At 37.4% G+C, this 20,974-nt stretch overlaps 4 protein-coding genes across 9 annotated transcripts in view; 2 read left to right on the forward strand and 2 right to left on the reverse strand.

Annotated features, from left to right (window-relative positions):
• Window positions 1-5,707, forward strand: part of LOC128674533 (fibrosin-1-like protein) — a 55,697-nt gene extending 49,990 nt beyond the window's left edge. For 4 of the 6 annotated variants that reach the window (XM_053753117.1, XM_053753119.1, XM_053753118.1 and 1 more), the window contains 7 exons: window positions 332-519; window positions 731-846; window positions 1,051-1,217; window positions 1,554-1,685; window positions 2,636-2,692; window positions 3,536-3,767; window positions 4,006-5,707. In XM_053753117.1, coding sequence (XP_053609092.1) covers window positions 332-519; window positions 731-846; window positions 1,051-1,217; window positions 1,554-1,685; window positions 2,636-2,692; window positions 3,536-3,767; window positions 4,006-4,637 — 1,524 coding nt within the window. In that variant the 3' untranslated portion in view covers window positions 4,638-5,707. The remainder of the gene's footprint in view (window positions 1-331; window positions 520-730; window positions 847-1,050; window positions 1,218-1,553; window positions 1,686-2,635; window positions 2,693-3,535; window positions 3,768-4,005) is intronic. The other 2 variants (XM_053753120.1, XM_053753121.2) reach the window with 1 other exon arrangement.
• A 1,845-nt stretch (window positions 5,708-7,552) lies between these two features.
• On the reverse strand, window positions 7,553-9,125 carry LOC128674535 (NADH-quinone oxidoreductase subunit B 2-like). Its single transcript, XM_053753122.1, has 4 exons — window positions 8,983-9,125; window positions 8,563-8,874; window positions 7,898-8,086; window positions 7,553-7,781 (listed from the first exon to the last, which is right to left on the reverse strand). Exons 2-4 carry the CDS (start codon window positions 8,865-8,867, stop codon window positions 7,643-7,645), a joined length of 633 nt encoding a protein of 210 aa, XP_053609097.1. The 5' UTR covers window positions 8,868-8,874; window positions 8,983-9,125; the 3' UTR covers window positions 7,553-7,642.
• Window positions 9,126-10,431: 1,306 nt separating this feature from the next.
• On the forward strand, window positions 10,432-15,102 carry Rad17. Its single transcript, XM_053753822.2, has 10 exons — window positions 10,432-10,600; window positions 10,833-10,925; window positions 11,269-11,569; window positions 11,905-12,070; window positions 12,160-12,288; window positions 12,413-12,594; window positions 12,674-12,832; window positions 13,485-13,675; window positions 14,472-14,593; window positions 14,956-15,102. Exons 1-10 carry the CDS (start codon window positions 10,583-10,585, stop codon window positions 15,056-15,058), a joined length of 1,464 nt encoding a protein of 487 aa, XP_053609797.1. The 5' UTR covers window positions 10,432-10,582; the 3' UTR covers window positions 15,059-15,102.
• Window positions 15,103-15,861: 759 nt separating this feature from the next.
• Window positions 15,862-19,816, reverse strand: LOC128674860 (RNA-binding protein with serine-rich domain 1-A-like). Its single transcript, XM_053753823.2, has 7 exons — window positions 19,702-19,816; window positions 19,490-19,600; window positions 19,116-19,253; window positions 18,865-19,008; window positions 18,410-18,651; window positions 17,057-17,174; window positions 15,862-16,118 (listed from the first exon to the last, which is right to left on the reverse strand). Coding segments are annotated over exons 1-7 (873 nt in total). The 5' UTR covers window positions 19,704-19,816; the 3' UTR covers window positions 15,862-16,000.
• Window positions 19,817-20,974: the final 1,158 nt, after the last annotated feature.

A 20,974-nucleotide genomic window follows, 5' to 3' on the forward strand; every position in this document is an offset into this window, starting at 1 on the left:
TGAGATATCTTGACGCAGTGTGTACTGTGTATGCCTGAAAAACATTTTATATCCGTGCAATGGCAGTTCACCATTGAGGAGTCACCATCAGGTCATGCTCATCATAAAATGGCCTCGAAACTGAAGCAAAGTGTGAAATTAAACTAAGTAGAACGAGCTGTATAAGATCACAAAGGCACTCACTCTACTAACAATTGCTTAAGGCGTGCAGTGTACATCAAATATAGGACAAAAAGTGTTAACACCCACTTAGAAATCGTCTTAAAAATATCCACATAAGTGTGAATGTAAATAAAAGCTTGTATTAAAATATAATATTGTGTTTTTACAGGCTCCTCTGACTGGCAGCCTAGGCGCCCCGCTGGCGCCGCCGCTGGTGCCGTCGCTGGGCGCGCCGCTGGCTCCGACGCCGACGCCGGCCGCACCTACGCCGTCGCACCTCACCCACTCGCTCGCGCCCGTGCCCACTGTACCCAGCATCAGCTCCAGCGCTAAACCGCCCGCGCACTGGGGGGTAACGTGAGTATTCAACACGCTGTTTAAAATGTTGTTATTACGTTTTATTCGCCATCGGAATATTTATTCTGATCTTTTTCTTATCTTTACGAATAATATAATAGGACGCGGTCCACCCGCGTCTGTACTGTGTGAAAAGAAGTGAATTAAAATGTTATAATAATGAGATAAATATTTTTTTAGTAACGAAATCGTATTATGTGTGTATTTGCAGGCGAACGGCGGGGTCAGAGCGCGCGAGCGGATTTGCGCCGGCACCGCCACTGTTCGGTGCTCCTCTACCGCCCCCCAACCCCAATCCATTCTCTGCAGAGTCGCTCTTTCAAACTAGTAAGTTTTTTTATTTCATTAGGTTTTATGAAGATATCTTTAAATTTATATGATCTTCATACCATTAATAAACATACCATCACGGTCCGTCACTTCGCTTTCGTTTGTACATTTCTCTTCGCCTCTTATTACTAAGAAAACGTACACGTTACAATTAAAAAATAGTTTATTACATAAAATAATACATGTGGCATAATATTCTAGGTCCGGGCGCAGACCTGCTGCGCCGCGAGCTGGACAACCGGTTCCTGGCGGCGGCGGGCGGGCTGGGCGTGGCCGCCGTGCGCACGGAGATGCATCACCACCAGCACCAGCACACGCATGTGCACCAGCATCCGCCGCACCAGCACCATCCGCACCAGCTGCGAGTGGTCAGTACAGCCTCCCCAATAACTCCGCCGCAAACACATACATTATTTATCTGTAAAAACTTGACTTCACATTATTTACAATGTGGATTCTATCGGTTGATGTACTTTCCATCATGCTCACTCCGTACGCAGCGAACAAATAGATTGTCAAATGTAATACTAAGCTGCAGGCCGATGGCACATACGAAACAAATTAGTTATTGCCATTGTTTTATGTACTTTTTAACAGAAAATGTATCTGATATAGGACCACAGACGTCAGTATTCGACTCTATCAAAATAGTGTTAGTGTACCGGGGAGTGCGCCAAATAACAATTTCCGTCGTAAAATTCCAGTTCAACGACGTGAACAAGATGTCTCCGCTGTACCGCGGCGGGCTGGGGCTGGGCTACCCGTACTCCTCCAGTCTGCTGCACCCCCCCGCGCCCTACGTGCCTCCCGCACCCCTCACCACCTACGCCCCCAAGGTAATGTGGACCATAATCATATAAGCTGCGACTGGTGATATTGTCACTGACTCCGTCGACGAAAATAAATCCTATTCATAAAACATCAATCGCGTATTAAGCCGTTTTAAATGTTTTGTATCCCAATGTCACTTTTCATTATTTGACATTTATTAAATACGATTGATTTTTTAATGAATAAAATAATAAAACTACCATATTTTGGCTTAGATGTATGTAAATTTTTTTGCTCTGATTGGATCTAGGATGTAAATTAGAAGTTACACACTAATTAATTAATTCACACTCACAATATCTCCTACATCATCAATCATTATCCATCTGTAGTAAATTAGAGACTAAAGTTTTGTTATTTCTTTTAAATCTAATTTCTTGACTTTATCCTTTTATTAATTTTCTTCATGTTGATAATTATAATCTTTTGGTACTAGAAAGTATGTATAGTTTTTCTTCAGAGCATTTTCTTAGACACTAGCTTTATGCTTGGTTCCACAGGGCAAAATATTAAACAGTTCACAGTATATTTGAAAATGTATAAAATTAAATATATATGTATATATGCACCAATACCGCCTATTCACTGATATAATATACTACATTCAAACTTATGTAGTAATAATAAAAGATAGATCCAATTGCAAAATTTAACTAGTTTCTCTGTTTTTTATCTATAGTATTGAGATATATTATAAGTATACATATGGAAATAAATTTAAAAGTTTTAAAGCCAAGTAACAATCTTATTATTTATTTGGTGGATGGAAATTCGACATCGAGATTTAAAAATAACAAAACCGTATAGTTTTTCCTCCTCTTCATTATACAATAATAACATGTGTTCGCTAAAACAAACGAATAGCGAAATCCATGTGAAGTGTTGAATATGAAAGCCCTACCTATGCGGTACATTAGTGTTGCTTCGTGATCATTAACATTTGCGTGTTTAACAGCCCGTAGTGTCGGCGGCCAGCGACCCCGCTAAACCTCCGCCCCGCCCCAACCACGCGGTAGGTTCCTCACCACTTCATGCCATTCTCGCTGCATGCTCGCCAAACCTTGCGGATATCGTGCTGCACTGCCTTTCATGTTGGCAGTAAACATCAATTCTGTATAACTAAAATTTAAAAATTGCCTACAGCCTTGTTTTTTAGATACAGAAATATTTTTTAAATTCCGACCAACAGTTTCAGATCAACATGTTCAAACAAATAAACATACAAATTTTTGATATATTTTTTTATAGCAGATACATTTTTATCAGACCTAAAAGCCGACAAGTTTAAGCCCCTAAGCAATATGTATGCAGTTATTGGAACCGCTAGTTTATGTTGGGTTATATAGCTCCGGCCGCAAAAAGTAGCCTGCCACTCCAGCTTTCCTACTGTCTGGACACCAAAAATCAGCTCAATCCGACGCGAAATAGAAAAAAAAAACAAACACAAAGGTTCATTGTTAATTTTGCGGCAAAGTTTATTTGAACAGAAGCGGCTCAGTTTTGTCTCGGTATTAAAAAACTTACTTTAAAATATAACTGCCTTATCATCATTGGTCACCGTGCTCGAATATATTTTTATTTATACAAAGTATGTTTAGGTTTGGAGATTATGTAAATGTACATTTAATTCACACAATATGCATGCTACTTGTGATGCATTCTATTAGGATTGCTGCACTATTCTGTTTTTTACTGTCATTGAGAATAAAAATATTTAACTGTATTTTATGAATTGATATTAAGGACGATTCAAAATTTGCTATGGTTAACTAGAAACGCATTTAATTACATACTAAAATATCCAAAGTTCTTTCTTTATATTTATAATCATTATGATGTAATCGTTTGCGAACAGAAAACTGGTAAATGGAACGCGATGCACGTGCGGATCGCGTGGGAGATCTACAACCACCAGCAGAAGGAGAAGGGCGGCGCGGGGGCGGGGGCGGGGGCGGGGGCGGGCGCGGGCGCGGACAAGGACAAGCTGCGCGCCTTCCCTGCGCCCGCGCCGCCGCCCGCCTACCGCTCGCCCTACGACCTGCCGCCCTATCTGCCGCACCATCCCCACCATCCGCATCCGCCGCTCGGTGCGTATGTTTCTATCATCTAAATTATGTGTTGTGTATGCCTTTCTCAAGTATATACACATACACAAGTTACAAGTATACACACACAAATCGTTTGTGGGTGTTTCACTCTCATTCATACATTTCAACCGTCAAATAGTAGTGAGGGCGGCATTGTTACTATTGCAAAATAAATAAAAGACTAGGGGGATGAACTTAGGGGATTAAATGTCGACTAATAAAATATATGTAATTTCAGGAGTATCGCCGTTCGGTCGGTACGGCGGCGCAGCGTTCCCCGGCGCGGGCGGGTTCGGTCTGTCGGCGTACGGGCCCGCGGCGCTGCACGGCGTGCCGCCGTCGCCGCTGGCGCTGCACGACGCGTGGCGCGCCAGGCCCGGCGCGCCGCGCGACCACGACGAGCGCGCGCGCCGCGAGCGCGACGAGCGCGAGCGCCGCGACCGCGACGAGCGCGAACGGCGCAAGGCGCGCGAGCGCGAGCGCGAGCTGGAGCGGGCGCGCGCGCGCTCGCCGCTGCGCAACGGCGTGCCCGACGCGGCCAAGGAGGAGCGCAAGGAGCCGCCGCGCCCGCCGCCCGCGCTCTACGCGCCGCCCTGGGACCCGTTCCGCGCCTACGACACGCTGCAGCACATGCGCTTCGCGCCGCTGCTCGAAGCCACTATCCGCGCCGAGGAAGACCGCGCCAAGATGCTGAGCGCGTACGCGCACCACCAGCAGCTGAAGGCGGGCCCGCTGCTGCACCGGCCGCTGCCGCCGCACCCGCTGCCGCCGCTGGGTGCGCACGCCCCGCTGGCGCCGCTCGCGCCGTTGGCCCCGCCGCTGACGCCGTTGGCTCCGCTGGACCTGCTCAAGAAGGAGGAGCCGCGATGATAACGATCCGGCGCGACCGCCGATCCCGACTGTACATAGAGTAGTGTAAACGACGTCGCGAGTGAGAATACGACTAATTCGAAGTATATCGTTTTGCATTATCGTTTTAGAAAATTATTTATTGTAACGTCGCTTGTCCGACGATCGCTATCTCGTCGGCCGCCCGTCTCGTAGTGATGTAGCGGTGCGGCGCCCGAGTGCGGTAGTGACGGAGGGCAGAACTCTCTGAAAGTGCAATATAGGGCAAGGACAATGTGCGCTCGGGCCGGCCTGTACACTACTGCTTGTTTATTTACATGAAAATATCTATCGAGTTGTTATTGTGACCATTATTAGTTAATTATACATCAAATCGCTGATTATGTGGAGGATAGGATTATTGGAATCACTATCTATATAATTATACATATTTATATATACTTATAAATAAAATGTAAATACTAGTATGTAAATTAGTGTTAAAATATAGAATTGGTTTATTTAACGTCATACAAAGGAAAAATCCCATAAATTATTATTGTATCGGGAGTTTAATTACACTCCCGTTAAAATCTCATAATGGTTTTTCTATTGTACCAGTGGAGTTTTATTTATTTATTTATACTCCTCTTTAGTGATCAGTGCAGAATTCTGTTATAGCAGTTTATATTTTTGTTTAATGCATTTAAAAGTATGTGATATTATTGTATTGTGAAATACATTTTGTCTGACTTCAAAGTAGTGTCTCAGATAATATTAGATCTACTAATTATCACAGTAATGATAAAGTTTGTGTAAAAAAGGTATATTCATAAATCATATTTTTTGTTTAGATTCTGAAAATCTTAACATCTCCAGACATGAATTTGCAATCAAAAATCAGGAGCACCATGGAACTCATTCTGTGCCATTGAGTCAGACAAATTGGATTTAGTATCTGTTTCATAAGGCACAGCAGATGTCCGTGTTCTTATAATCTCAGTGTGAACGACTCAGAAGTGTATTATAGTTGACAAAATCATTCTGTATACTAAAAAGTAAATGAAAGCTTGGTGCGATTCAGAAAATACCATTAAAACTTTTGATTTTTATACCAACAAGATTTTTTTTGTACCTGATTTAATTCCTTATATATTATGCAGCAATATATAATGGGAAAAGCAATATTACACCCTAATATTGCTTTCCACAGCAAATGTTCCCAAAAGTCCCCTGACTCTTCCCTAACCTTTTTTTAAAATATCCATACATTAACTTCCAAATTTTCATAACACAATGTTTTATTTGAAGTTTTAGCACAATGAAAAATATCCGAATTAATAATTCTTTCCGGACCATTATGTTGAATTCAAAAAATAATTTACGAAAAAGTGCTAAAACTATCCTAGCTTTAGCATAAAAAAAAAATTGGCTATCCAGTACCAGCTATAGTAGTAAGTATAATGTCTGAGACCAAGTGTGGCCGCGTCATATAGTTTCGTCCGGTATTAGCAGCGCCCCGGGGCTTCGCTTCCGTGGAAATTTGGGGATAAAAAGTACCTACCCTATGTGTTATTCCAAGTTATAATTCTACCCGTGTACCAAATTTGATAACAATCCGTTCAGTACATTTTGCGTCAAAGAGTAACACACATACATCCTCACAAACTTTCGCATTTATAATATTAGTAGGAGGTAAATAAATTTTTAATGGGATTTCAATTACAGTAAAAAACAAATCTTAATTTTACAATCATCAGATATTCTTTTAAATAATTTTCTCTGATTTTAGGTATATAGCCCCCTCGATTTCATACTTTTTTTTGCTTTTAGAATTTATGTCCTCCCGTGGATGTCGTACTGGGTCACAGCCTTAACCACATACCTAGATTGCAACAGCATTCCCTAACAGAGTTGACGTCAGGCGGGCGGCTGGTAGTAAAATCAAATCCAATTATATCTTCATAGTCGTATTCCTCATGGCTGAGGGTCGTGATCATTACGTGGAATGAAACACACACAACAATTTTCTTGGCATTATTAATGGAGTGGTTTGCCATTGCCTTCTCCATTTCACACACAAGTTCATAATAATCAACCAGTATGCAGGTTTCCCCACGATATTTTGCTTCAACGGAAGCTAGTGGTGGTCGATGAAGTTCAAAGCGTAAATTGTACTGTTGAAACCGATGAAGGGGTGTCCAGTTTCTGGAAAAATCAAGAAAAGGTAGTCTATTCCCTCGTACTTGTACTGGAATACTTAGGTTTCTGGATAGCTAATTATTATCATATTAGCTGCGCCCCGGGGCTTCCCTCCCGTAGGCGAAAAGTATATTAGGTATGTTATGTGATGTTATTCCAGGTTATTGTGTTATTCCAGGTTATTGTGTTATTCCAGGTTATTGTGTTATTCCAGGTTATTGTGTTATTCCAGGTTATTGTGTTATTCCAGGTTATTGTGTTATTCCAGGTTATTGTGTTATTCCAGGTTATTGTGTTATTCCAGGTTATTTTCTACCCATGTACCAAATTTCATAATAACCGGTCCAGTAGATAATACGTGAAGAGTAACGAACTTGCTGTTGCATTTATAATATTAGTTGAGATACCTACTAAAACTAGGATGGTTTTAGAGTAAATTTGTAAACTATAATTTCGGTTTTCAGTTTCACAAATAAAACATGAACACTTGCTGAGGAAGAATTAGCCTGGAAATTTGAAAAAATGGTTAGGAAAAGTGAGGGATTTTTTCGAACATTTGCTACCTTGATTAAGTAAAACTTCTTCTTGATTGTTGCGTACAAATATTATATATTATTTAAGAGTTGGACTTGCAGTTTCGATATTCAAGCAGGTGACGTAGGGTAAATGATTTTTTTTTTTCCTAAGCAAGGATCAGGAAGAAACTTTCTCAATTAGTCTAATTTAATTTCTGAGTGTCATAAATAAAAAAATAATTTAATGCTTGCACTAAGATGTATTCAGAAGGGTTTAAATTACAACAAAGTATAAATAATTGTCTATTGATTTATGCATTTATTCAATATTCACTTTCTGTACCAAATCTGAATGGTTTTCATTCTTTTCACTTTTTTCTGAAGTTGGAGGACTCCATAAAGCAATGCCTCAGCTGATGGAGGACATCCTGGTACATATATGTCGACAGGAACAATGCGGTCACATCCTCTAAAAAGAAAATAAATCATAAAATACATACAAGTAGTCTAATCACTGCCACTAATGTTCACATTTTTTTCTAGTGTGACTATATGTATGTTTAAGAAATATAAAAGATAAAATACCTTACTACTGAGTATGAATAATGATAATATCCACCACCATTAGCACAACTACCCATTGAAATAACCCATCGTGGATCTGGCATTTGGTCATAAACTTTTCTCAGTGCTGGTGCCATTTTGTTTGTGAGTGTTCCAGCCACAATCATGACATCTGATTGACGAGGAGATGCTCTGAACACAACACCATATCTGAAATTTTTATAAAATTTTCACTTTTAAGTAAATAGAATTAAAATTATAAAACTTTTTACTATTATTATCCAATAAGTAAATTCCAGAAGAAATTCGAATAAGAAATTATCACAGGAGCCTGGGTCACAAGAGTTAGCAGACGATGATGTAGTACATTTTGATGTATTAAACTATAATAAAAGATTTGATAGTGAAAAGTGAATTGCAAAACAGGACCAACTGTGTTGCCTGGTCATCCTCAGATAGGTTCTGCCCATCTCAGTCACAAATATTACATGCAAAAAAGATACATGACCTACTACAGATTTCACATTTAAACACAAAGATAAACATCTTTCACATTTATAATTTTATTACTGAGATGAGCAGAATCCATCTAACACAATTTAAAGTGCAATAAGTCATATCAGTATTATTATTACCAGCAACTATAATCTATTTGAAAGGTCCGTGTTGACAGAGAAAAAAAATACCTGTCCATGTCATAGCGTGGTGCAGCAATGTGCATCATCTCTACAGCACAGCATGCCAAACCAAATGTCATGGGCCATATAGAGCCTTTTCTTCCCCAGTTCAATAAGTCGTCTAGGCGCGCCACAGCATACTCAGCCATATTAGACGAATCTTGAAACGGAGAGTATGGGCGCCTTTCATTTGGATTCGGTGCTGGCAAATGGGTTTGGCGGATTTGCTCTACAATTGGTGCAAGAGCCCCTTTCTTAGCTACAGAAAGGATAGTTTTAGGAGCAGCGACTCCTAAAGCTTTTATAGCCTGCATACTTATACTGCAACAATGAATACAAAATAAATAGAAACAATCATATAAAAAATGAAATACGTAAATAGATAAACCATGGGCATTTTTGGCACTAATCATCAGAAATAATACTTACAGAATAAAAACATACAATCGATTGAAACAACACTTTTTCTTAGATTACCTAGGTACTAATTTTCTTTTAACAATTTTACGTAACAAATATACATTACAAAGCTGATAGGTGGAGACAGTCTGACAGTGACAGTCGTGACAGGTTTTCATATTGTTTTCATCAATGGAATTAGTAGGTACTCCGTTGTACGACGTAGGTACTTATCCTTGTTTTCATCATAGAAACTTTATATTCTCTAAGTCTAAATCTATTAGAAACCTAAGGAGAGGCCTTTGTCAACATATACGAATTTTATTTATACATTTATCAAGCAATTATGGTACAGAGCGTTAAATATATATTTTTCTTTTTTTTTTCTACCGTGTTATTGCTTTTGACGACAAGGATAAACATATTTTACTTATTGCTTATTTAAGGTAACATCTGTCAAAAGTTTAGGTACGTACATGTTTTTAATAAGTACTTCGACGGAGTACCTACTAATTCCATGGCATATACCTACGTGAGTCAGTCACTCTTTCAGGGACCGACGACCATTAGATCAATAAAAAAGAATAAAATGAGAAGTACCTTCCGTATACTTTATTGATCACTTGATCTGAGGAAATCTATGGAGGACGAAGAAATGATAAATAACCGCGCACGGGGCCTTTCTAAATCCAATTACCAAAGAAAAATATGGACTGGAAATACCTACAAAAAAAACGTGCATACCTAAACTGCAATCGTCGACTAAAATGGCTGACACTGCTAGGGATGCGATGCGACTACAAAGTTCCCCTGTATAACCTACTAATTCTATGGTATATATGCTTATGATGTCTGTGGACTGACCACACAAGATTTAGAAAGGCGCCCCGCGCTCGGGTCACTACCATAACTTTAGAAAGGGCTTCGCTGGTCACGATCTCTAAAAAAGGAAATTTTAGTTTTAGTTTCCCTTTTAGGAGGTGACTACCATACATCATTTTCTTGTCAAAGACAAGAAAACTATAAAGAGGACGAACCAGTGTAACCAAATGAAATAGAGTTCCACCACGCGCGGGGTCCTTTCTTAATCTATAGATTTCCATACAACTTCCAAGCCCATTTCAGCTCATCTCGCATCGTACATAGCGGCAGACTTGGAATGAGAAGGTACTCCATGGCGGCAAATTAGACCGGTACGTATGATGAGAGACAAATGACGTCAGCGCTCTCTCAAGTATTTCAAATACGCACATCTCTTTCTTGCTTGTGCGAAATGGAAGATAGGGCATTTGTTATCTCTGCTTAAAATTGTAGCCTATTGTAAGCTTAGTACAGACAGTAGGTAGGTAGCTACTACTTAATTCGAATTTCGATTACAACTACCTATAAAATCGATCATAGAATTCTATGCACTGATGACAGCATGCAAACTGGCTTGACGTTAACAATCAAGCGAAGCGAAGTGTCAAGCGAGTGTCTGATTGATTTTATTTTTGTTTGTGACTTGTGAGTGAGTGAAGTGTTATAGTTTATTGTTAAAAGTTTTATTATTTTGTTGAATGATCTAAATATTCAATGAATTTGTTAATAGCACTGTAATATATTTAGTAAATTTTATATATTTAAAAAAATGATTTCTCAAAAAAAGGTAGGTATCTAAAACAGCTTGTGGAACATCCTCAATCCATTGAAATCTGAGTGTAACTAAAAATATTATAGTTATTTAATCTGTATATCCTGAGTAACTATAAACACTGTTCACTGCCTGGGAGCATAATAAATTAATTTTAAAAAATTCTCTGTCTCATATTTTCTACAATCTTTAATTTATTGTAATAATATATGCACATAGGTACCTACATAATGTATTTTTGAACTAGGGTCGTAAATGGTGCACGTTTGATTTCGATGAAAATGAGCCTCCAAGAAAGATAAAGGAAATCCCAAAGCAATCTGTAAAAGATGCATCAGAAGTAAGTAATGTACATAATACTTGTATGTAAACACCATTGCCAGACATCCCTATTTTCTACTCTAGAGTTTAATGTCGCGCACTGGGATTTGTAGTCAGAAGCAAAAAAACACCTCATCTTTCTTTTGCACAAAGTAAATCAAAAGGCACAAATCTATGAAATAGGTAACTTAAATTTCGGACAAAATTTACCTAACTAATATTGTGTTTATTAAAAATATGAAAAAGGTCTTAAACTAGATATATTAATTTGAGTTTTTTTCTAAAAGGTCCCCCATTAGGTTTCAAAATCTATTTTCAAATATTGACTGTATTCCATAAGAAATTATTTTTATACATTGCAGGAAACCATTGATCTAAATAAACATGGGAAATTGAAAATTCTTGGCAATGTTATTGGGAAAAATTGGATGAAAAATTTTGATCCTGTTAGAGTAGAAGACCTAGCAGTTCATAATAAAAAGGTCCAGGAAGTTGAAGAGTGGTTAAAGTCACACTGTGACCAAAATCTGAGTGATATTTTGTTATTGACAGGGCCAGTAGGATGTGGTAAAACAATAACAGTCAGCACATTAGCAGCAAAACATAACATTAAAGTTACAGAATGGATAACACCTCTAGATATTGGACTTCCTTCAGAATATGGTAAAAATACCGTATCTTACCTGTTCACCATTTTAAAATAACCATATCTTTAAATACTTGCTTAGTCTCTTTGGCAGAGCAGTTATTATTTTGTTTTATAAGAGGTACTAAAAATATCAGTACCTACATATTTAATAATCTGAAACAGAGCTATGGCTATGTATGATTGATGTCATATACATACCACCAGACTACACAATTTATAAAAATGAAAATTTAGGAACATAAAAAATGTGCATAATTTCTGATATTCTCATTTTGTTGCAAGAGTACCACTATTAGAGCAGTTTTGCTTGTTAGTGAGTTCAAACATACCTATTATATGTGTATTTCAGGTGATTTTGAACACAAAGAGAAACAGTCTTCGAAATTCCTTGATTTTATCATAAATGCTGCCAACTTCACTTCTTTATTAGATAACAACAACAGGAAATTAGTTTTAGTTGAAGATTTTCCAAATACCTTTTTGAGGACACCATCAGAATTTTCCGATATTTTACAGTAAGTCCAAAAAGTAAAATTGTTTAATCTTGGTATACATATGTGAAAAGAGATCTCTATAATTTCAGACATAACCATTTTAATTTCAGACAATACAAGCATAAAGCCCGGTCTCCACTAGTATTCATCTGCTCAGAAACACATACAGATAACAAGAATATTGCAGTTCACCTGTTTACCCCAAGTTTGAAGGAGCAATGTCACATTCAACAAATTGTGTAAGAACTTACTCAAAATTTTGAGTTTCTGGACCTATTTACAACTTATACCAGTAACATTGATGTATGAATGGAAAGCATAGCTACAAGCATGAGCTTTTATTGTTTGATGTTTATATTTCAGTTTCAATGGCATCTCAATGACTGGTCTGAAAGGCGCATTGAAAAGAGTTGCAGGAATAATTAGCAAGAAACATACTGCTGTCTATAATATTCCCACATCAGATATGATAGACTGTGTTGTTAATTCCTCTGGAGGGGATGTGCGTTCAGCAGTATTAAATTTACATTTTGCATGTCTGAAAGGTCTGTAAGGTCTTGTCCATTTACAAATTTTATATTTTATATATACATTTCACTGATATTATATCTTTTTGGCATTCAGGTTCAAACACTCATTTAGAGACAAGTATTTTGGTTGAAAAGGACACTAAAAGTAAAGTAGTGAAAAAGAAAAAGCAAGTCTCTAGTAAGTTTTTATCTATAGGCAAGGATCAAACTGTCAGCATCTTACATGGCGTTGGAAGAGTGCTTAACCCAAAAGGTATATTATGGTTTTCCACAATCACTGTAGAATAATTTTATATAGATAATTATATGTATTGTAAACATGTAAAATATTTTTAGTTGTTCTACTACCCTATTGTGTCTCATTATAATATTTTTTGATTGCCGACCCGCCGCTTTGGCAGGTGGCTGTTTTCCTAGTTTGGTTTTGGGAGCCTAAACCAAACCTAATCAAAACAGTAATAATAGGTTAGTTGACACCTGTTGACACAATAGTTATTGTGTCATATGTTAGTAAATTTAACAATTATGTTTATTTTTTGCAGTACCTACCCAAATATATAATAATAATCTATTATACCTACCTATTGTTAGAATTATTATTATTATTGCTTAAATAGCATCGAACTAACACACCATGACTTTGGGCATTAATAATTAGGAATCCAACTATTATTGCACTTATAATACTACTAGATTAAGATTAAAGAAGTAAAACCAAATTGCGGATATACTAGTATTATAGTATAGATACTGACGCTTCTAGCAGATTTTATAGATTATGATGACATTCGACAGAAAAATAGTATGTAAATGAGGTAGACAACAATTTCTAAGTAGGTACCTATACAGTTCAATTCCATAAATATGTTCGAACTCTGCTTTTATCTTAAATAACTTATTTTCAGTTACTGATGATAATGGAACTAAGAAGTTGACACACAAGCCTTCAGATATTATTGAACAATTTTTATGCCAACCAAGTTCGTTTGTCAACTTTTTGGAAGAGAACTACTTAACTCATTTCTCTTGCGCGGACCACGCTGTCATGGCTGCTACAGCGCTTAGCGACGCAGACTATTTGTTGGCAGAATGGAGGGTAAAATATTTTAGCATTATAGCAAGTCAAAGCATTTATTCTGAGATTAGACCTCAACTTACGCAGACGTACGACTGCTATAGAAAAGTTATAAACTTCTGTTGCGTCTAGTCGAATTGGAGGCACTTTTTCAAAATGTTAAACAATATAGTATTTCTCAAATCTACAACCTACTAGGATTAGGATTTCGGAACGACCTCCTAATCCTCGTAGGTGTTACTATTAAAAAGAAAAAGCTGTTGTTAAATTATTCTAATTTTCATTTTAAGTCCCAAATGGCGACATGCCAAATGTTTCTATGTTTTACGCCATGGTTTTACGTATATATTTCGTGTTTACCATGTATGTATGCAACATTTCAAGAAGATTAGTTGAGTAATAAATTAATAAGAAAAACGTGAAGTAACACATTAATTTTCATTCACATTATAATATTAGTTAGGATATGTATATTTTTATAATATATTTATCAGTTAAACATTATAGTTTTTTCTTTTGAAAATAACCATTATTATAGTATTTTTTTATTCCAAGATTAGTTGAGTTAATAAAACGTGAAGTAACAAATAAATTTTCATTCACATAATAATATTAGTTGGGATATGTATATTTTTTAATATATTTATCAATTAAACATTTATTACAGTTTTTTCTTTTCAAAATAACCTGGTATAACATATTTTTATTCCTACGAGAGCAGCTAGTTCATCTATATAATAACACTGCTAAGAATTTTTTTACTGTTATGAATCGTCAACTTTGGGATCCTTAGAGTGAAATGTACTTTTTTTATTAGGAAAAAATGTGCCAAGAATATGGCTTATATACTGTAGTAGCAGGGATGATGCTTGCAAATAAGGCGCCTTTGTCAGCTTGGAATCCAGTGAGAGGTCCGAAAAATATGAGAATTCAATATCCGTGAGTATTTGAGTTGTTAAATTATATTAAATGTTTAATAGCCTACATGTATAATAAACTACATGTCTGAAATTTATTAAAAATAGTGGAGGTATTAGATAGCGCCAATAGAGGCGCTAGTAGTTGTTGTAGCAATTATGTTCCGCTTGTGTCTTGTGTATTTATAATTAATTGTTAGTTATTGATACCCATAACTCAACAGGTAGTTTTCAATGAGAACTTACTTCCGGTGAAGAAACTAATATAGTTAAATAGCTAGTGTGTACGCGACAACTTACCACTAAGATTTAGCAATAATACACTCGATAAGAAGATTGAGTATATTTTACCCGTGTAACTTATGAAAATTTGCATTGTTACAGGTCACCTCATGAATTAGGACTAGAACCTAATTTTTTATACAAAGGAAAAGTATTAGTTGCAGATTACCAAACATATTGTAAATTGATATCAAGTAAAACTTAAGAAGAACAAGTACTTATTTAATAAAAATAAACATTTGAATCTTCCATTTCTTGCTTAATTTATGATGACAAACGTTTGTCAAGCAGCAGGAGATTCAGGGATATTATTTGGTAATGGAAACGGGATCTTTGGATCTGAGAATAAAAACAAAATAAATTAATTTACCATTACAGTTTATTGACAATGTCAAGCGTCCTCTAGGAAATTACATTAATAATACGCGTAAATACATAGCACTTCACACTCGAGTCATTTGTCTTTTTTCACAATTCACGCACTCGTTCCGTTCCCATTTTGCAAGCTTTTATAACAGAAATGTGCCATTAATATTATGGAACAATATCAGACAACTCTTTATTTCTAGACTACTATACTTACCTGAAATTTATTGATGAGGCTGGCAAACAAATATGTTATGCATGTATTGTTATGTAGGTAATGGGGGCTATACTTACCGCAGAAGCTGGAATGGAGTGTGAGTGTGGAGCGAGATATCAACTCTGTATTATCAGTTTGACATGATTAACACACAGTATCATGTTGGTCAATTTCAAAGTTTTCAGACCTTTATATGGAGTTTGTGCAAATAAAGTAGTAACAGCACATATTTCTCGGAATAGCAGGTACTGAGAAAACAATTTTTGAACGTCACTTTAGACGATTTTCACACACATATTGTACAAACGAATGTATGCGATTATGAAAGCACAATTTACAATAAGTATATAAAATAGCGCGCCACGTTCTGCCTCTATGTAAAAGCAACCAATTGTGGCGATTTCCGACTGCATGATAAAGATAAAGATCGGCCTTTTGAAAATAGATAAACCAAAAGTGACTTGCCTTAGGGAAGACCTACAGCAGTTTGACATCCCGAAATTAGTTGTGTGTGAAAAAAGCCTTGCGGACGTGAGGTGGTTTTGGCGAGATGTGTGGTGTGTGTTAGCGGGAGGAGGAGGAGGAGGACCTGGAGCGGCGGCGGCGCGGGGCGGCGCGCGGCGAGCGCGAGCGGCGCCGGCGCGGCGGTGAGCGGCGCCGCGCGGGGCTGCGGCGCCGGTACCTGCGGACCGCTCATGTCGTTACCAATACTATATAGACAGTTCTTGTTTTATTACTATTACTGCTCTAGTCTTGGCCTCCAACATAAGAACACTGTATTTAATTATTACTAACTGTCGATATTACAAAAATATTTAGCCATATTTGACCTGGTCATTAGCTGCTATTCCATGCCAAATTTTATCAAAATAAATAAATATATTAGGATAAATCACACAGAGCTAGCCCCAAAGTAAGTTCGAGACTTGTGTTATGGGATACTAACTCAACGATACTATATTTTATAACAAATACACATATAGATAAACATCCAAGACCCGGGCCTAACAGAAAAAGATCATTTTCCATCATGACCCGACCGGGGATCGAAACCGGGACCTCTCGATTCAGAGGCAAGAACTTTACCACTGTGCCACCGAGGTCGTCAAATCGATCGTTTTCGGGAAGGCATAGCTTTTCCTTACCTTACTACCTTTAAGGCAAAAGAAAAATTTATTGTTCTATTCGAATTGAAAATCCAAAAGCTCCTATGTGCGTATAATTTCGAGTTTGATAGATATAATTTCTCGGCGGACACTCGAATCGTCATTGCATTTTTTATTTCCTTGTGGCGCCAATCAGAAAAAGATCATTGTCCATCATGATCCGACCGGAGAAACCCGGGACCTCTCAGTTCGGAGGCAAGCACTTTACCACTGCGTCACCGAGGTCGTCATTGAGAAGTCAAGTAGAAAAAACTAAGTGAAAATCTGAATAAACATTACATTTGATAACATCAACTCTGATTTTGTTTACTTAGAAAGGGTAAATTAAGGATAGAGGAAGAGCAAAGAAGAGTTGTATATCTATATAGTGTCAATGATACATATAGATATACATGTATACACGAAGATGAGAGAGTCAAGTGAAGGTAGATAAGAAGCATGTGACATGTCTGACCTGGGCGGCGAGTGTCGTCGCAGAGGCGCGTGTCGCGGCGGCGGACGCGGCGACGGCCGCCGCGGCCGCGTCGGCACCAGCACCGGCGCCGCCGTGATCTCCTGCCCGTCGATCTGACCTAAAATCGAACAAAATTTTAACTACAATTGTTCATTATCTTAACCTTAACTAGGCTAACCTACACAAAGTTAGCCTAGTCATAAGACAATGTCGCCATCACATTTTTACATTTTTATTAGTTTCTTTTAATTCATACATCTATTTTTTATTTCTACTTCTTTATACCATGTTTTTGAGCAAACATAAATTATGATTATAACGAAAACAAAAAATTTTTTTTTTTTTGAGCAACATATGCAATCAGTTTTTCCTGACTATAAGTAAATGGGTTGTGAGCATCCAGGCGTGCGAGGTGCTGCTCCCAGTGGATCCTAGTCAAAGATATCCCGGCGTTTTTAAGACGGCGCAAGGTTTCCGGGATAGAGAGTTGCACCGCCAGCTGGTTTGAGTGCTTCTGTAGTCGTTTGATATAGCTGGCACCATGAGAACCACTTCAGCCTTAACCATGGGCATATTCATGATTTCATGTACCTCTGCTATTCTAATAAATCAGGGTGCATTTGATATTTGTTAAAAACCACAAGAATTATGCTTGCAGTAAGATAAGTTTACATTGGTGATTTTATTTACAAAGTATTATGGTTTTTTATTGGACACATTTGGCACTATTTACTGAAACAATTATTGTACAACTTTCAAATAATACCCTTTAACTAGTGTAGCATAATCTACTGTGATACTTGTGTTTTGCTAATAATTAAAAGATAAACCAATTAAAAAAAAAACACTATAATGGCGGCGCTAGAAAGCTGGTGGCGCACCAGCACACTTTGTCCCAAAACTCATTTTGTGCCAAATTTAGCTCTGTCTCCATTTCCATAGCAATTCAGTTAAATAGCTCATAGCCACCACTGTTGCATCATACGCAGAAACATTTAAATCAAGTGCCTGAGAGTCGAGTTTTAAAACATATTATATTCTAGGACAGTTACTCAGATTCTGTAAAGGTATAGATAGATTTAGTGGACCACCGCTTCACAATTACAGAATGATTCCAATGCAACTCTGTTCAATTTAGGAACCTAAAATGAATCACATTCATACAAAAAATTAAGTCAATGGTACGAATTTGCGATGCAGTTCAGTTTAGGTCGTAAAGTGGATCGCGTTAAGAGATCATAGTAAGCCCGCAGGCATCCTGCACCCCATTAGGGGTTATGGGGAATTGAGTGAAATGGTCCCAGTATGAAAAGACTGATAACCCATCTGCTCGTACTGTACATATTATATTACCTCCATCCATGTGCTTCATAGCATTCTCTGTTTCATCAGGATTGCTGAACTCCACATATGCATATCCCCGCCCATTGTGAGGATGTAGTCTATCCATAGGGAACTCCACAGCTTTAACAGAGCCATAGGTAGAAAATATCTCATGTATATGTTCTCGAGATACATTCAGAGTCAATCTGCCAATATGAATCCTGGTCGGCCTTGGTGGTGGAGAACGCTCACGTTTTTTGCGCCCTGGGGACCTATTATACACAAAAAATATGACTTTTTCAAAGAAGTTCAAGTTATCATGAGTAGACATGGTAAGATTGTTTACTTAATTAGACTTATAAGAAAAAACAAGGTGTAGTGAAGAAATCCACAATGTAAGTAGATATTTCATCATCAGGCCAATTCATTTTTAATTTTGATGTAAAATAGTAAAATGATATAAATTTTAAATTCATTTTATTTACCTCTCATGTTTATCTTTGCTCTTTGATTTATCATTTGTAGAGGGCACTGACAATTTTTTCTTATCTCCTAATGGTGACCTGTCCCTTATTTTCTCTCTGTCTGCTTCACGGCGATCCTTGAGGGGGCTCTTGTTAGGCGAGGTCCTACATTAATCAACAATTAGAAATATCAAAATATATTAATTACAACATAACCATACAAACAAGATGAGAATGTTACACAAGTTAATATACTTCTTATTCCAACTTACTTCTTTTTGGGCCTGGAACGATCATTGTTGCTACTGGTGCTGCTAGAAGAACTCGAGGATGATGAGGATCGGGAGGAGCTTCCAGAACTGCTTGAAGAGGATCTGGACGATGACCTAGATGAGCTGCTCTCAGATGAACTGAAAAATCAAGTTTAATATATCCATTCATAACTATTGTTTCAAGTAGGACAGTAAAGTGGAATACCGAAATGAACTATCACGCTTATGTAAATAGTGCCAATAATAAATTTACTCGTTTGAAACAGTATGCATGACGCCGTAGTTTTCAAAATATTAACTTCAAACCTAACCTATAAAGCATCACAATTCTTGATATGGTTCTGTAACCTGTTCAAAACGTAAATAATTTTTACCTGCCGCTACTTTCACTGCTACTAGATCCTGAATCGCCCTTTTTCTTTTTATTTTCCTTAGGTTTCTTTTTCTCCTTATCCGACGCAGCTGAAGGTGATTTATTCCGCGCCCTAAAACATTGCAATGGATAATTTATTACTTATTTCTATATAAAAATATGTATACAACGACAGCAGTATTTAAATACGGATAATTTAATGAATACACTTACATTTCAGTAACAAATTGCAAAACCAACACAAATTATCCCTTTTTCACAGCTCTTTTCGGCAAGCCGCGTCGGTGGTGTAGGTATATTTTTTAATTTATTTGTCACTGTCATTTTTTCGTTTGACGTATTGGAGTAGAACATATTTGCTCGTTGGCTGAGCATTTTTGCCAAAAAGTAAAGACAAAGAAATCCTGTAGACAACGAGCTACTGACTTCGAGATGGATTTCCTTGATCTTAGATAGGTAGACAGAACATTTTTATATAATTTCACGGCCTATCTCATACAAAGTGTCAATATAGGCATTGTAAAACCGCGTTACTTCTAATGCGCGTTTCACTTTTTGTATGATCGATACAAAAGATTTGAGCATGTCTACATTTTTCTCAAAAAGGGAATAAATATACGAGCCAAAAAGGGGAACCGCCCATATGCTTGGGACAAATAACAAAATTATGTAGATAAAGATAAAAAGATTTTTTTTTTATTATTTATTCTATCTCATATAAAACGGCAAATTAGGTCTTGAAAAACTAGAGGCCATAGCTATGGCCTCGCCATAACTTTTATTTCGCTTATACAAAAAAGATATGTGTATTAAAACGAGACAGAGCGTTGTCATCTTTTGTCCCTCGTTACTAGGTACTCGTTCTAGTGGACTTTCATTAATTTTATATTCATACAATATTGGGCTCCTTTTCTTGGTAAATGTGATAGTTCACCTTATCGGTATCTAATAAATAAAATAACTAACAACAAACTTACTACCTATGACACTTTTCATGTGATAGTTATGTGATCTTCAAAATTCGAGTATAGTATATATAACTTTGGTTATATTGGCACTCGAAGCGTGCGAGCGAATTTCGATTGTAGGACGACATAACTTTTCGATTGCGAATAAAGAGGCGGCGCGGGCGTAGGGCGAGGGCTATGTGGGCCACAGTCTATGGCCTCGTGGTCAGAGGTGGCTCGTGCCACTGAGATTTATGTAAAAGCCATGAATGCGCCGAAAAAAGTGCTCGCGAGGAATTTTCACTTTGCGAGTAGAGGACCTCGCAAAAAGTAGGTACATGTTTTGCCCACATAAAATTATGATCTTGCGCCGCCACTATGTGAGTATTACGAGTATAAGTTGGAAAAACGTTCTAGTTTCGAATTTTTTTTTCGAATGTGAATTTTCTTCGATTGGCGAGAATTGTCGTCAAATGCACACATCAAACTGTGAAATGCCTGGGCGCCTTTGCCCGGTACCAATAGCAAATATTATAAAC

The sequence above is a fragment of the Plodia interpunctella genome, chromosome 13, assembly GCF_027563975.2.
Source record: "Plodia interpunctella isolate USDA-ARS_2022_Savannah chromosome 13, ilPloInte3.2, whole genome shotgun sequence".
Taxonomy (NCBI): Eukaryota; Metazoa; Arthropoda; class Insecta; order Lepidoptera; family Pyralidae; genus Plodia; species Plodia interpunctella.

Bases quoted from the DNA above. Each gene is read 5' to 3' on its own strand.
- LOC128674860 (XM_053753823.2), bottom strand. The intron at 18,652-18,864 runs GTAAATAAAATG...TGTGTATAATAG, and splicing joins AGCAAAGATAAACATGAGAG to GTCCCCAGGGCGCAAAAAAC. The intron at 17,175-18,409 runs GTAATATAATAT...GTTCGATTTTAG, and splicing joins TATGAAGCACATGGATGGAG to GTCAGATCGACGGGCAGGAG.
- LOC128674535 (XM_053753122.1), bottom strand. From the start codon at position 8,867: ATGCAGGCTATAAAAGCTTTAGGAGTCGCTGCTCCTAAAACTATCCTT. The intron at 8,087-8,562 runs GTATTTTTTTTC...TAAAAATTTCAG, and splicing joins CCACGCTATGACATGGACAG to ATATGGTGTTGTGTTCAGAG. The intron at 7,782-7,897 runs GTATTTTATCTT...TTTTCTTTTTAG, and splicing joins TATTCATACTCAGTAGTAAG to AGGATGTGACCGCATTGTTC.
- Rad17 (XM_053753822.2), top strand. The intron at 11,570-11,904 runs GTAAAAATACCG...TGTGTATTTCAG, and splicing joins TGGACTTCCTTCAGAATATG to GTGATTTTGAACACAAAGAG. The intron at 12,289-12,412 runs GTAAGAACTTAC...TTTATATTTCAG, and splicing joins TGTCACATTCAACAAATTGT to TTTCAATGGCATCTCAATGA.